Source organism: Telmatherina bonti, assembly GCF_933228915.1.
Source record: "Telmatherina bonti genome assembly, chromosome: 8".
In the NCBI taxonomy this organism is placed as follows: Eukaryota; Metazoa; Chordata; class Actinopteri; order Atheriniformes; family Telmatherinidae; genus Telmatherina; species Telmatherina bonti.
This window is the reverse complement of record NC_136626.1, coordinates 28,209,452-28,224,025: the sequence shown is the minus strand read 5'-3', so window position 1 is coordinate 28,224,025 and position 14,574 is coordinate 28,209,452. Positions and strand designations below refer to the sequence as shown.

At 39.1% G+C, this 14,574-nt stretch overlaps 1 protein-coding gene across 1 annotated transcript; it reads left to right on the top strand.

Moving 5' to 3' along the window:
• Positions 1-2,605: 2,605 nt before the first annotated feature.
• Positions 2,606-13,173, top strand: tm6sf2b (transmembrane 6 superfamily member 2b; the record flags this gene model as incomplete). Its single annotated transcript, XM_079244468.1, has 10 exons — positions 2,606-2,729; positions 4,199-4,302; positions 6,094-6,191; positions 6,347-6,450; positions 7,843-7,925; positions 8,317-8,441; positions 9,511-9,612; positions 10,031-10,123; positions 12,171-12,290; positions 12,937-13,173. The coding sequence occupies exons 1-10, from the start codon at positions 2,650-2,652 to the stop codon at positions 13,171-13,173; spliced, it is 1,146 nt and encodes a 381-aa protein (XP_079100594.1). The 5' UTR covers positions 2,606-2,649.
• Positions 13,174-14,574: the final 1,401 nt, after the last annotated feature.

The following is a 14,574-nucleotide window of genomic DNA, read 5'->3' as shown; positions in this document are numbered from 1 at the left end:
TATTCATTTAGTTATTTTGGACCAAACATTTCGATGTTTGATAAGTTTACATTGCGTCTATTTGTTTTTGTTTCTGAGTGCTTCAGGTGTAACTTATTTTAAGTTACCATTTCTGTCAAGAAGTCTGTTGAATCTCATAACTTGGCACAACATGGCTGCACATTCTTGTACAAAACAACCCTTGCACTTTCATCAAGAATTTCACATTTAACTTCTTTCAAATAGTAATATTTGAACCAAGTTTATTTCCCACTTATTACTTTATGAAACCACTGGCCTAAATTTGACCCCCAAAACTTTTAATAGCCCGCTGCTACAACGCTGACTACTGCTGACATAATCTGTTATAATAATCATAATAATAATAAAGCCAATGACTTTCTCATCGTAGCGCTTGCATTGTAAGAATTAAAATTTGCAGAACTACAAAACCAGACATAAACCAGAATTTGGGCAAGGCTATTTCAACTCTTAATCACACAAAGAAAGAGAATTATTCCAAATATTGAATTTTAAATGCATGGTTCACTCATTTTAATAGGGTGTATGCTCTCCTTCTTTGTGTGTCATGTTACATCATATCTTTTTCATCTTAGTGAGTTGGCTGACTTTCATCTACAGTTATTGCATTTAAAGCATGTTTTCTTTCAGCATTTTTACATGGAATACCATGCATGCTCATGCCTTCCTTTAGTCGTCTTACTTTTGGCATTCATCTGTCCATTTCATGTTATTGAACGACAGAGCTGGAAGAGTTCCAAATGTTTCCAGTAAACACACACTGCTGCTGCTTTCCTGGTATAACAGTCTCCTCTTTTCCCAACAAAGGAGGATGGTGAAAAGCACAAGGTAGTATGTGTGTGCGCGTGAGTGAGAGAATAAATGCAATAAGGAATGTATGTGTGTGTTCAATGAAGTATAAATTCTTTGTTCTGTCTACTGTCGTTTAGCTGTCACATGTCAGCCAGGTGATGATCGATGAAACAGAAAGTAAAAGCAAGATGAATCCATCCCAGTGTGTTGTAGTGATACCTTTAATCCACATTAGCTCGGTACAAATGACATATTTTCTTTCCTTTTTTAGTGTGATTCTAACGCATTATAATTGTATAAAAGTTCAAACACCACAGTACCTGTAAACACATGTGTAAAATGATTTGATTTAACTAAGGAGAGCATGTTTTGCTTATTTAATGCATGAAATGGAACAAATGCATTATTAACTGAAGTATGTGTGTGGAGCTAATTTGAAGGTTGCATTATGGGGGCGGATTATACAAGATTTAATCTTCTATCTGTACCTATTTGTTCATGTATAACAATGTAAAGATAAACTGAACATGAACAAATGAACAAATAAATAAAGTAGCTAATTTGAAGCACCTTGTGAGGCATTTAGGGAATGTTCCAACATGTATAGAGTCCAATAAAATGTACATATAAAAAGAAATATCTTTGAAGGTCTTGCATTTGTCTTGTTTAATTGTTATTTAACAAATCTGTTTTTTACTTTAAGAGGGTGTCACAACCATTGTAATCATAATCATGATTGTCATGATTGTTATTGTGGTATTTGGCACACCCTGCTGGAATGATTTTGGAAGTACTTGGCCTGACATGAGCTGGATTTGTGAGGCATGTCGATGCTTCAAAAACCCCACTGCTTTCAAAAAGAGGTTGAGCTGGGGCAACATAAACCAAATGTCAGCAGATGTGGCGTGAGGATTTGCCGGCATTGAGCAATTTGAGCTGTTATGCCTAAAAGCTCTGCATGCGTATAGTTCCTGTTTGCATCCTCGCTGCACATCCGAGACAAACCTTCTACCACCATTATTGTTGCATGCTCAGCAATTAATCATGTTGACTCACTCAGAGCGAGTTAGTTACTGTAAATATTCTCAGCAGATATGTCAAAAGTCACCTCAGATGTGCGCCCTATCCTGTAAAGGAATGTCTGAATCTGTTTTTTTTTTTTTTTTTAAAGTGTAAACATCATGATTACAAAACACCCAATCCTGATTCATTTAATTGGAGGAAGTCAAACTAGCTGAGTTTGTTGAGTCAGTTTAGACCTGTTGAAACACAGATATGTGGAAATCTTTACACGTATTAGGCCAGAAAAAGTTTCTAAATTCTGCCTGATTGCTCCTAACCACACAATAATGCCATTTATACAGCCTTGTAAATATTTGTGAGCAGACCATGAACTGCACTCAATGTACATAACTTATTAACATGCCATTAATTGCGCCATAGTAAAGGAATCAGTGTAACTTAAACAGGAATGTAGGGCTCTCCTCTAATACGGCTTAGGCAAATCTCTGACCAAACCAAATTGCATAACTTTCTCCCCAAAAGCTTCTTTGTTACCACTTCATTATGTTCCCAGTAAAGGCGCTGTCCGCCTCAGGCCAGCTGTAATTTGATAAATCCACCAAAAGGGCCACAAGGTAAGAGCCTGTTCTGCTCCTTAGCAAGTTTGAAGGAACATCACAAATTCTTAACCTGATATTCTTAAAGAAGCTGCATTGTAAATGTTGTCATGTTGTATTCAGTCAACTGTACAGAATATGATGGAAATAACATTTATGCTGTTTTGAAGGACCTCTGTGGATTCTTCAGGGAGGGGGTTGCATTGCGCTTGAAGAAATGGAGACTTTAGTCTTTTTATTTTCATTTTCTGCCCTTGGCATACTTTATGCCATGAACACCATCCCTGAGCTCCAAGAGTAAGTCCTAACATTTACTGATTTCTTGTTGCTTGGAGACAGACCATCTATATTTTTAGTATGTTCCAACTGATTTACAATGGAAATGTTTGTTTACAAAAAAGTAGCTTTACTGAATTAAAATAGAAATGTTACAGTCACTGTTGATTGTAAGGGAACGGCTGCTTCCTAATGCTGTAATAATTCTTTTCTGATGATGTTTTTCTGATGATGTACATTTTTTACACCAGCAGAGGACTCTGTAAGCTCAAGACTCCGATGCATGTGTGTCTCTAGCGCAGAGACCCATTTCTAAATATTTGATCATGTTAAGAAATGTTTATTCCTTAAAAAAAAAAATTGAAAAAGTGCATTTACTGCTTGTTTTAGCTCTTAAACACATATAGGAATCAATATTAGATTATAGAGTTAAATATAGCAGATAATAGCTTTTTTTTTTTTTTTTTTTTTTTTTTTTTTTCATGTGCATCATAATCTGGCTAAAGGGTTCTGGAAAAAAGGAGAGATTGTTTATTATAATCACAAATAATATAAAAATTAACACAATTTTTGTGTTAATCTGATATGTATGAATGACTATAGTGAAGAGTAGATATAAAGCACACATCCAAACAAATATAAAAATAAATTAAAGGAAGGTGTCGCTGAGCTGAGAAGTGATGCTGGAGCTTTTCTTGGGAACTCAAATCTAAAAGAGATATCAGAGCACTCATAACCAGCAACCCTTTCCCCGCTTTAAGGCATCACTGTCTAAGTCAAGGGTTAAAGGTTTTTCTCTAATTTATGGGGATGAAGTCTTTCTAGTATCCTCCACTAAGTGATACAACACATTCCAGGCCTTCTGCATACGTTTTTCCAGCAGAATCTTATTCTAAGGAGAATATTTTCACTTATTCTTTACTTAGTATGTGAACACCGGCCATCACTACAGACACAGAAGAGTTTGATAAATAGTTCTGAACATACAGTACGCCTCTTGCTTTTCAACTCTGCAAACAAACAGTATTGTGTACATAAATCTTCCTGCAGTGTTGAACTGCAGAGACAGCGAGGGAGCATGCCTCTGCTCTTGCAGTATTTGTTTTCCTTCTGTGAGCACACATAGCAGGTTTTCTGTGGCTGTAATGTTGTTTGCTGGGGGTGTCTTGGCCACATTAATCTTTACAGTGCGAGCCATTGGTACCTTTGACCAGTAAACGCGGAGGACTTCTCTGAACTTATGTGGCCTTAGTTTGCTGCTTTTCTGCACCTCAGTTTATGACTGATTAAAGCTTTGTGGGTTTTAGTGCAGCCATACTGAATCCCAAAATCTTGAGCCTTACAAAGAAAAGTGTGCATCAGAAATGTTGAATTTTATTCCAGTTTCCTTTGATGGAGTTTTGGAGATCCAGGAGGAGACTTTCAGGAATGACAACATGTTGAAAACCTGAGTGTTTTCTCAGATAACAGCTGAATCTCTGTTTCCACAGGCCTTATGTGATCCTTGAGATCGGTGTTGCTGTGTTGGTGGTGGTGTTCCTGTTCTACTTCCTCATCACTCGTGGCAACCCACCTAAAGACCTCTTATTCTTTGGTAATCAACACAACTATGTGCATTTACCAGCTTACTCACGACATACAACATTTTCGAATACACTGGCTCCGAAAGGTTAATGCCTACTATGCATTGTTCCGGAGCTGATGCCGAAGCCCACACGAAGGATTTCCAGAACATTCACTCACTGCTCACTGCGTCAGAGTGAAAACATGAATTGTGTTCAGTGTGATTTTGCCTGATATGTGGAAAGCTGCTTAGACGGATCAGGATCAGAGCAAGGCTTAATCAGACTTTTGTATGGCATGACTGGACTCTCTGCAGACTGACCACCTTTGCCGCTCTTACACTTACTTAACATTTTAGCTATTTTTTTTAAGACTGATTCCCAGATTGACCTCAAAGCACGGTCCACAACTATTTGAAAATGCCAGTGCAAGACTGGACTCTATAATAAGCTTGTGCACCTTTTATGGCATATAATTACACTCTCATACAATAACGTTGGTAATATTGATTCTTAGTGTGTGTTTAGCAGTTGGTCAAACTCTGCAACACTTACACAAAGTTTTCTTGCCAACGGAGGCCAATGGAAGCGGGAAGTGTGTGCTCTTTTATTGCTTGTCAGTGCACAAGGCAAGACAAGAGATGTGAAGCAGAACCCCATGAATGAGGGCCAAAGGTGTAGCAGGGTCTTCCCAATGATGGAGAGTCATAATCCCTTTACTATCCCCTTACTACAATGCTAAAGATAAAGATGGTGATCTTGAGGATTACACACACTCACACGCACACACACAGAGGAAATACAAAGTGTATGAGTGCTGTCCGAGTGTGCATGTAATATGTGACTTTATAGAAATGCTGTAAGATGTGATGTCAACACAGAAACACCAGAAATGACTTTTTAATAACATTTGAAAATGTCAGCAGTTGCAGTATTTTTTTTAAAGGTACGCCAAAAAAAAAATTGGTTTTATGCAATTTTACACCTTTAAAAACGAACCGTTTTGCTCCCGAATGATCTGTTTTGGCTCATTTCATTGGTCAAAAGGAGTTCACAGTTAGTAATGTTGCAGATGATTGAGGGAAAAATATTTTTTACATTAGCCTATGGATTTAATAAAAATGTGCCATGATTGCAGATGCAAACATTTGACTCGGTGCAGCATTTGTAAATACTCAAATATGTTTGAAATAAGTGTATACTCTTTACATCCATCACTGATACTTAGGTCAGTCCAACTAGGGACGTTAAAGGGTTCACAGTTGAGTAAAATGGCATCTCATTGCGTGTTATATTATAACAGCTGTAATCTGAAGAATAAAAACAGCTTCTTTCACCACATCTTCTTAAAATAATCCGCCTGCATTGGCCATTGAGATTTCATCCACAGTCATAACCTTTCCAAGTCATCTACAAGCGTATTTGATGACATTCAACTCTAACAAAGCAAATGTGAAGATTTTTGTTTACACTTGTAGCAAGCGCTTATGTTGGGGGACTATTAAACTCTGCCTGCTGGACTTGGCCTTTCAGCTCTGCTGGGTTTTTAACCTGAGGACAGGCTCCTCACTGTGGATTTGATTAAAATATGCCTCAAGCCTACTTCACTGCTCAGGGCTTAATTTTCTCCCTGTACTGTCCCATAAATCAATGGCTCGCCAGTTGAATTATAATATTTTTTGCCTCATAAAAAGTTGTTAAGAAGACAGGAAATATTACAGCGGGACTAAATGTTTTTTTTCCCCATAAACTAAGCTGTGAGATATAAATGTAAAATAAGTTTCAAAACAAGGTTTTGAATGACTGTTTCCTTTCTTCAACAGTTTTTGCTGAATTTTCTTTTACCTGCATCATTGACCTGACGAGCGCGTTGGAATACGATGGCATTATTTCCGGTTTTATGGAATTCTACCAGAAGACAGTAGGTTTCACATTTTCACTATGAAATCAGTTGTCATCATCTAGAATAACACACTGATCAAACAGGGACTTTTAGGAGAGGGTAAACATGTCAAAACCAACGTTTATCATGAACTGCTTCCACTGCAACATGTCTAAAAATGAGCTGTGTTTCAGGGAGAGCCCTACTTGGGAACAGCTTATGCCATTATGATGTGTTACTGGGATGGAATCGCACACTTTATCATGTACCTGATGATGATCAGCAGGATAACAGACAGGTGGGTGATGCAAGCAGCCCAAGTCATAATAAAACACACAATAATACATCTGCATCACATCCTAATTCACTGATCTTTTCAACAAGTCAGTAGAATGGTGTATTTACTCGAGTCTCATCTCAAGCTGATTCTCAGTCTTCCATGTCAAGGAGATCCTAAAAAGTGAATGCCTCACCTCTCATTTGAAAGACTTCTTCTCTTTTAACCAATCAGCAGGGGAGTTTTGACTTATAAGCATTAAATAAACATATGTAAAGAATTGTTAAAGTCACATGGTGTCACAGACTCACCTGACCATTCAGTTGACCAAAACAGTTTTGTCACCATGTTTAACGTGTGAATGATTGTGAAACCGTGTGGGGAGGAGAGACAAGGCTGCACCGCAGGTGCTGGGAAGGTGATACCCGAAACCACGTCTTCTTTTCAGAGATGATTTTTCCAGTTTGACACGGATGGCTTAATCAACACCATTCTCCGACCAGCTGTCTTCTCTGTTCAAGATGTGTACTTTAATACCCCTGAAGAGTTTCCTTCATCCTTCAGATGCAGACGGACCACTCCTCGGTTGCTGCATGCATTTATGAAGTGGTTTAATTCAATTTTAATTCACTATTATTTTTAGTTAACTGTGCAGCATTTTGGTCAGCATTTTTGTTGGTTTAAAAGTTCTTTATAGATAAAGTGGTAGATTTTTTTTATTTGTCTTTCCTTTACAAAGATCTGAAAGCTTCTGGCTGCCCTACGTGGCACAAACAATGCCTCTCAGCTTGTGTTTGGGTGTTTTGTTCTTTGCGTGAACCAGTTTCTGTCTAAGGGTGGTGTTTGGTCTGAAATGTACTGGGATGTCATGCTTGGAGAAGATCCTTCAGAGTTTTTCAGATACTTCTCCTACATACAGAATGATGATATTCTTGCTCCTGGCTAGAGCTGAAGAGGCCTTTTGGAGGAGAGGTGAAATGTCTTCAGTCTCTTCACCAAGAAACAGAAGTCCAGTTGCCTCTACTTTCGCTCCCAGGACTCAGTGGAGATTGTTTTGAAGATAAAGTTTTCCACCAGAATGCTTTTATTACATACAGTTTCAAGGAAAGGCTGAACAAAACAGTGTTTTTTTTATTTTTATTTTTATTTTAGAAAGCCCTAACCCTCCCCATAGAGTGAGACAGTCAGTGAGTTCAAGAGTTCAGAGTTTACTGCCTTCAGGCAGGTGCTCTACAGAAAGTGAACATTTTCATGCAACACTCACCCTTGAACAGCAAATGTGGTTTAGATGAAACTTGCATTGAGTTCTCGAACGTTTCACTTCAACAAAGCAACACCTTGAAGATAATCATCACACATTACATCTTTACAGTGTTTAGCTGAACACTGAATCCTTTTTTTTTTTTTTTCCAGGAAAGCCTACCGTACCCTGGGTTTGTTCTGGGCTGGCTCTCTGTGTGCCAACATGAGTGTGTTTATTACTGGAATAGTGGCAGGTGAGCCTGTTTCTATCTCCGTTTCCAGGTGTCTCATGATGACGAGCTTTAATCAGTCGAACATCTGCCCTGCCGTGTACCATCAGCGTCACAGTTCAGCCTTCCAACACACGCCTGCCACCACAAGCCACAGAACAAAGCAGAAAACACATCGAAAGCATCTGTTGTTGGCATTTCAAACTGCATACATAAGTGTCACAAGATCAGTGTCTGCAGGCAATGTATTGTTTTTCTCTGTTATATTACAACAGACACACTGCACTGTTTGCTTTTGCTGCAAGTGTCCCGTTGAGGCTTTAATAGGATGTTTAATTGTCAAGTTACACTCACATGTTTACAAGGATGTGTTTGAATGGTTGAGTGCGAGCTGATAAAAGTGTCTTTCTGGCAGGTAAATACGGGTCAGAGATCCATCCAGCCTTCTGGCTCAATTTTCTCTTCCTTTTGATGCCGGTGCTGGGAGCCGTCTCACTATTCACTCGGCCCAAGGACAGACCACTAATCGGCGGATACAACGTGAGTTCAGTGCATTAGACCTTGATAAAAAAATGTTTAGAGGTTTATAGATGAGTGCATTTATTCACATTTTTGTCATTCCTGGTTATGACTGTTGGGATTTGTGAAGTATTCACTTTAATAGTTTGTTAATGTTGTATCACCAGATTTGCATGCGATATGTCCACTTCTTGATTTTTCTATCAAATAGTTCATCCAGCTGGATCAATTTAAAGCAACGGCAGGCAGAAGTAAGATGCAATAATATTACCCTGACAGAGGAAACACCATATCTTTAGCGTTGGAAGACAGGCAGTTTTCTGTTAAACATGAGTTATTTTTTTGGGGACATTTCCTACCTTCTCAAGTGGCTGTATAATCACGTTCTTTATGCCTCTGGACCTGCAACATTGTGGAGGATGCACATGACAAATCTTTCTCTGTCATGTTGGGATCTGACACTTTTTGGCCATTGATCAGCTTGCAAATGTGACATCCCAGGAATGCCTTTAAGAATATGTCTTGTCCTTGTCTCCTCTTCCTTTCACTGTCCTGCCTGAGATCCTGAAATTGATTGCATCACAACCATCTGTAGGATTTCTCAGTTTCTGAAAAGCAGCTGGAAGAAAGAGGAGAGAGGATGTAGTTGGGTTGTTTGAGGGAGGCAACATTACATTTGAATGTCAAGCAGGCTAAAATGTTTAAGTCGTTTTTTTCAATTTTTTAGGTAAACTGAGATTTTCTTTAGACAAGCCTGAAGTTTCTATCGTGGTTTGGAGAGATCAGGATTTAAACAACGATACACACAACTAGCACACAAATCCACATTAATAATGTTGCAGGGGTGGTGGAGGAGTAATAATCTACCATATGCTGCCAATCCTGTGTCTGTATCTGATTTCAAGGTCCGTATCACCTGCAGGAAATTGCATCATTGATCTCAGGATTTAACAGGGTGTGTGCACATATATGGACACCAACCAAAGAAAAGTTTTTATTTTGGTCACTGTGTGATATGAAACTAAGAGTTTGCAATGTAATAACTACATTGACTAACCAGCTTTGTGCTGCGTGTTTCATTTCTTCCTAGGCCCAGCAAGCTCAGAGCATGAAGCTGATCTGGCGTCCCTTTGACATTGTCCTCGTCGTGCTCCTGTTAGCTTCTATTGCCTTCACCACCCTCAGAGGCTTGGTGAGTAGATCCCTTTTACAACAGAGTTAAAGGCACTGTAACTGTTGTGGTGTAAGTAAGAGATTATAAGGTTTGAGAAGAAGCTAATGTGACCAATCAGGCTTCATTGTTATGTTACATGCTTGTTATTAAGGATGGCCTGCACTGAATGGAGAGGTCCATAAATATTATATGAGACAGAGATTAAAAAAGATGAAAACAATAGGATGTTGTTTGTAAAGCTACAAGTGTCTTTTATGTAAAATACATGTACAGCTTGGTGAGAGCAGCTTTATATTTACTATAAAGACATTTAACTCTGATGAATTTAAGCTACTTCTATAACTTGGTACAAAAGCCGTGAATCAGTCTGAAAATGTTCCTGTTCTGACAAGGTCAGGTGGAAATTCAGGTCTGTTCTCTGCTCCATGACCTGCAGGTGGCTCTGGACTCTCCACTTGACGCTTGCTCTGTGTACCTGAAGCAATATGAACCCTACCTGAAGGACCCCGTGGGCTTCCCCAGAGTCATGGTGGGTCTTTTTCTCTCCTTTTGTCTCCCCATTCAGCCTGAGTGTCTGTTGCAGGTGTAGCACCGAAAAGCTCCTCTCCAGATGAACCTCTGCTGTCATGGGTACGTCTCTGAGCATGCCGGAAGCTTGCCCTCATGTCCTCCATCCTTAAAAACTTGCAACTGATCACAAAGCCAATTTTTTATTATTACAGCAGGGATTCCAGTTCTTTCATTGGCTTCAGATGGAAAAGGTATAATCACTGTGACTGGCAGCTGATTGGAATCCATTTTCTTTTCTTCTCCTGACCTCTGGTTGCTTTGGGTTTTGTTGTGCTTTGTTCGACGTACACGGCTTTGTCAATAGGTTATCCAAAGACATTGCCAGGGCCGCAGTCCGTGCACAATTGAAATCATTGATCAGAGAAAAAAAGGAGCCCAAAACCTGATAAGCTAATCCCAAACGTCTGCCATTTGCATCTTGCTGGGTGGGAGGACGGTGTGTGCAGCATGTGAAATAATATCTCAGTAAGCAGCATTCACAAATTAGCATTTGTGCATGTGTGCTTATCAGGGGCTCTTGGGTGTTTGATTATAATGTACGTGAGGGAGCAAAGAAATGAAAAGGAAGTTTGGGCTTGTTGCAGAATGGTACACTTCTGCTTTAACGGGCGGCCGCTTCATTCATTAAAGATGAACGGTATGTGATAGATTACCAGGGCAGCAATAAAAAGACATTGCAACAAAAGACTGAAGGGCATTTATGATTGACTCATTAGAATTCATCTGGACCTCGGACTGGGTATGAAAAGAGATCGTTCGCTGGTGTAATTTTAAAAGTATATAAAGTGAGAAACGGACTTTTATGCTCGAAATGTTTCAATCTGAAGGTCAAGAAAGTTCTACAAGAGCTCCTGTGTGGAGGGATTTCTTTGTGCTGACTGTGCAAATTAGTGTTTCAGAGAGGAGAGCAGAAAAATAATCCAAAAAAAAAAAAAATAAAAAATTCAGCACCACAATGTTTTAGATCAGTTTGGAAAAAGCAAAGATTCTACAGAATTTCCTTTTGAGAGATCTTATTTCACCTTATATTTTATAGTACAGTTTTTTATTGTTAGACATTTATTAGCTATGTGCAGCTACGCTGGAGAATAAAATGTTTAATTCTGAATCAGATTAAAGGTAGAGTATGTAAGATTTTCAATATTTTCAAAATAAATTAACTAAAAAATAACTACAATCATAATTAGATAGTTTTTTAAACATGTAGGATTCAGTCTGTCCATATTTGATGTGTTATTAAATTACAAGTTTAATAAATGACAAAGACCCTTCTTGAATGTTTTCTGACCAGTAAAAAAAAAAAAAGTACTTTTTTTACACCAGTAGGGGGAGTATAAGCCCATTTATTGCAGAGCGGCTCTGAGCTACAGCTCACAAGCGATTCCTGCCCTAATTGGAACTGGCAAGGAGGAGTGGTGAGGGGTGAGTTTTGCTCACTACTGCCAACCTGTGGTCGTTTGTGGAGGTAGCAGTTTTGCGGTTTTGCTCACGACCTGGTGTTTGCCACCTGGTGGTGGAAAGAATCGCCTTGAAATCTTACATACTCTGCCTTTAAGGAGGTGAGAAAGATCCAAGTAGTTAAGTTTCTGACAATTACTTACATTTTAGTGCTTATTTTTCTGGTATTTTTCTGGTCTAGTGGAGCAACTTTTAGGCAGGTGTAACTTGCATTTTGAGTTTCAAGCGTCCCTCCTCTGTATTCAGGTTGAGTAGGTGAAGTGTTGGCCAGAAGACAGTGAGGTCATACTGTATTAATTATCTGGTGTGTTGTTGGTCGGGGCTTAACAGCATCGACTGACAGTGATGAAGAGTTCTTCCAGCTCCATCCAGAACCTCACTCTCTGGAATACGCACCATATTATACAACCTCATTCTGTATGTCGCAATGAGCTGCAGAACTCATCGGATTTAAAATATGGAAATAGAAGCAAATTTAATAGGAACAATAACAATGATCATAACTGTATGAACCCAAAAAAATAAAAAAGGCTGTATTTTTTTTCTAGATGCTGCACTTATTCTTTTACGGGCTACCCCTCCTGGGTGCTTTTGTTTACGGCCTCCTCAAACCCGGCTGCACATGGATGTCAGACTGGACGTTGTTCCTCGCTGGAGCCATAATCCAGGTAACAGCAGAAAGACAAACAGTCGATACGGGTAAATGCTTGTGAGGATACAGCTGTTGTACACCGAAGCTTGCTTTGCTGATTGTTTGTTGCAGTTGCAGCAATAATTGTTGCCTCTGACTGATTAAAGTTTTTGGCAGCAATAAAGTAAAAGAAAAAAAGATGTTAGATGTTCAGGGAGTTTATTCCATATAATGAGCTTTCATCCCATTAATACTGACCTGGTTCATGTTTGTCCTTTCAAGCATATTTTTAAACAATCTGGTGATGCTCTCTCTCTCTTAGTATCGATCTAATAGCGAGACTGAACCAATGAGGAAAGGAACTCCTTGATTAAAGCTTTTTTTCTGTACACTGGTTGCAGATCTAAATAGCCAGCTTGTTATGCTGAATAATTCCCGTGCTTTCTCTGTAACTTTTTTCCTGCTCTGCTCTTAAATACATCAGCAATTGTGGAAAAAACCCCCCAAACGTTTAATTTTTTTCTCTGGGGAGTGAGTAGAAAGAAGCAAGAGGCATCAGCTGATCCTTAATCAGTGTGTGTAGAGAACAGAGTAAACACCAGCGGAAGTGGAAATGTCAGTACAATGTTTTGTATTCCTATATAGCAACATAATCTAATCTCTGTCTTCCTGTCGTCTTCCAGTGCCAATGGTCCCACATTGGGGGGTCCCTCCACCCTCGCACCACAGCTCCGTTTCGCATCCCAAATGACGTTTTCTGGACAGTCTTAGTAGCTAACTTGCTTTATGCGGTCACTCCCATCCTGGTGGCTCTGCGGGTCCACAGTGACCCCTATTTCTTCTTAAAAATTTCCCCTTTTCCTGGGCAGACTGGTTTGCCAAACAGTGAGGAGAAGGATACCAAGTACAAAGAAAAATAAATTTTCATTCTCTCTGACCTTTGCAGTAACTCATCTCATAGTTCACAAAGAGCTATTTCGATAAAAATGCCATATTTGAAAACGCCAAAATACAAGATTATTTTGTTCAAAATTAATTGGTTCATTGTTTATTTTATTGTTTGCAACACTTTCATTTGTTAAGTCTTGCTTAAACAGTGGAGGATCAGTGAACTGATGAAAATAAACAAAAATTAAGGAAATTTGTGTGACTTCTATTATTTCTCCCCATTAATAATACCAGTTTATATTGGATTAGACATACAAAGCCAGATTATCACCTTGACAATTAGATAAAACTTAAAAGGATCATGCATTGGCAACATGAGCAACATAGCTAAATGTGTGGGTTATGTCCCTCCAAAAATGTGCCAGATGTGGTATTTTGGTATCACTCTTGGTTTGACGTTCATGTGGTGCCAGGTGCGTTTCAGTCAGACATATGAATGGCATCTGATTGGGACCTAACCGACAGTCAAACACATTGGAATGAGACTTTGGAGTGAAAAACCTCTGGAATGTGGGACCAAACTACATACTCCGTGTGGACAACATCTTCCCCCACAGCACCTCACAGACTACCTCCAGAATTTGGGAGTGGAGATGATGAAATAGCTATGAGTCCAGAATAAACCCCAATGAAAATATGTGGAATAATCTTGGGCGTGTTGCATGTACTAGATCAACTGTGTTCAAAGTTGATCCATGAGTTTCACTGTCTTGAAGGTTTTCAGTGACTCAAATAAAATAGATCCAACAGCCTATGAAGTTCTGCACAGTTTCTCATTAGTTTAAGTTAAGTGTGTTGGAGCAGAGAAATGTAAAAAAACCTGCTGAATTGTGGCCCTTGAGGATTGGAGCTGGACACCCCTGCGGTACATGGACCATAACAACCAACCTGGTTGACCTACAGTTCCTTGTTTCGGAATTGGATGCCATCTCCAAACAAACCAGGAAGGTGAGCAGCATGATGAAGACCGGTCAGGCTGTTGTTACTGTGCATAGATCATCCAAAATCTATTGAGATTCCTAACTGTGTAAAATGTGACCGTGTAAAACAACAAACAAGTAAAAATGCATAAAATGTGTCTCTTTTCCTTCATCCAACCTGCCAATCAACTCAAAACTAAAGAGTGAATACCAACTGGAGAGCATTGTGGGGGATTCTGCCTCGTGTTTACCTGTACTGCTTATTCCACAAATGCAGGATTCTCACAAGTCATATTTTGCTGTAAAATTAACGAATGAGTCTTTCCGATGATGAGCAATTGGTATTACCGAAAGTGAGAAACCGAACAGAAACATTTTACTTTTTGGGAGGTTTAGTTGCAAAATAGTTGCGATGGTATATTTGCTATAAAAACTTTTTCATTTGAATCTCTT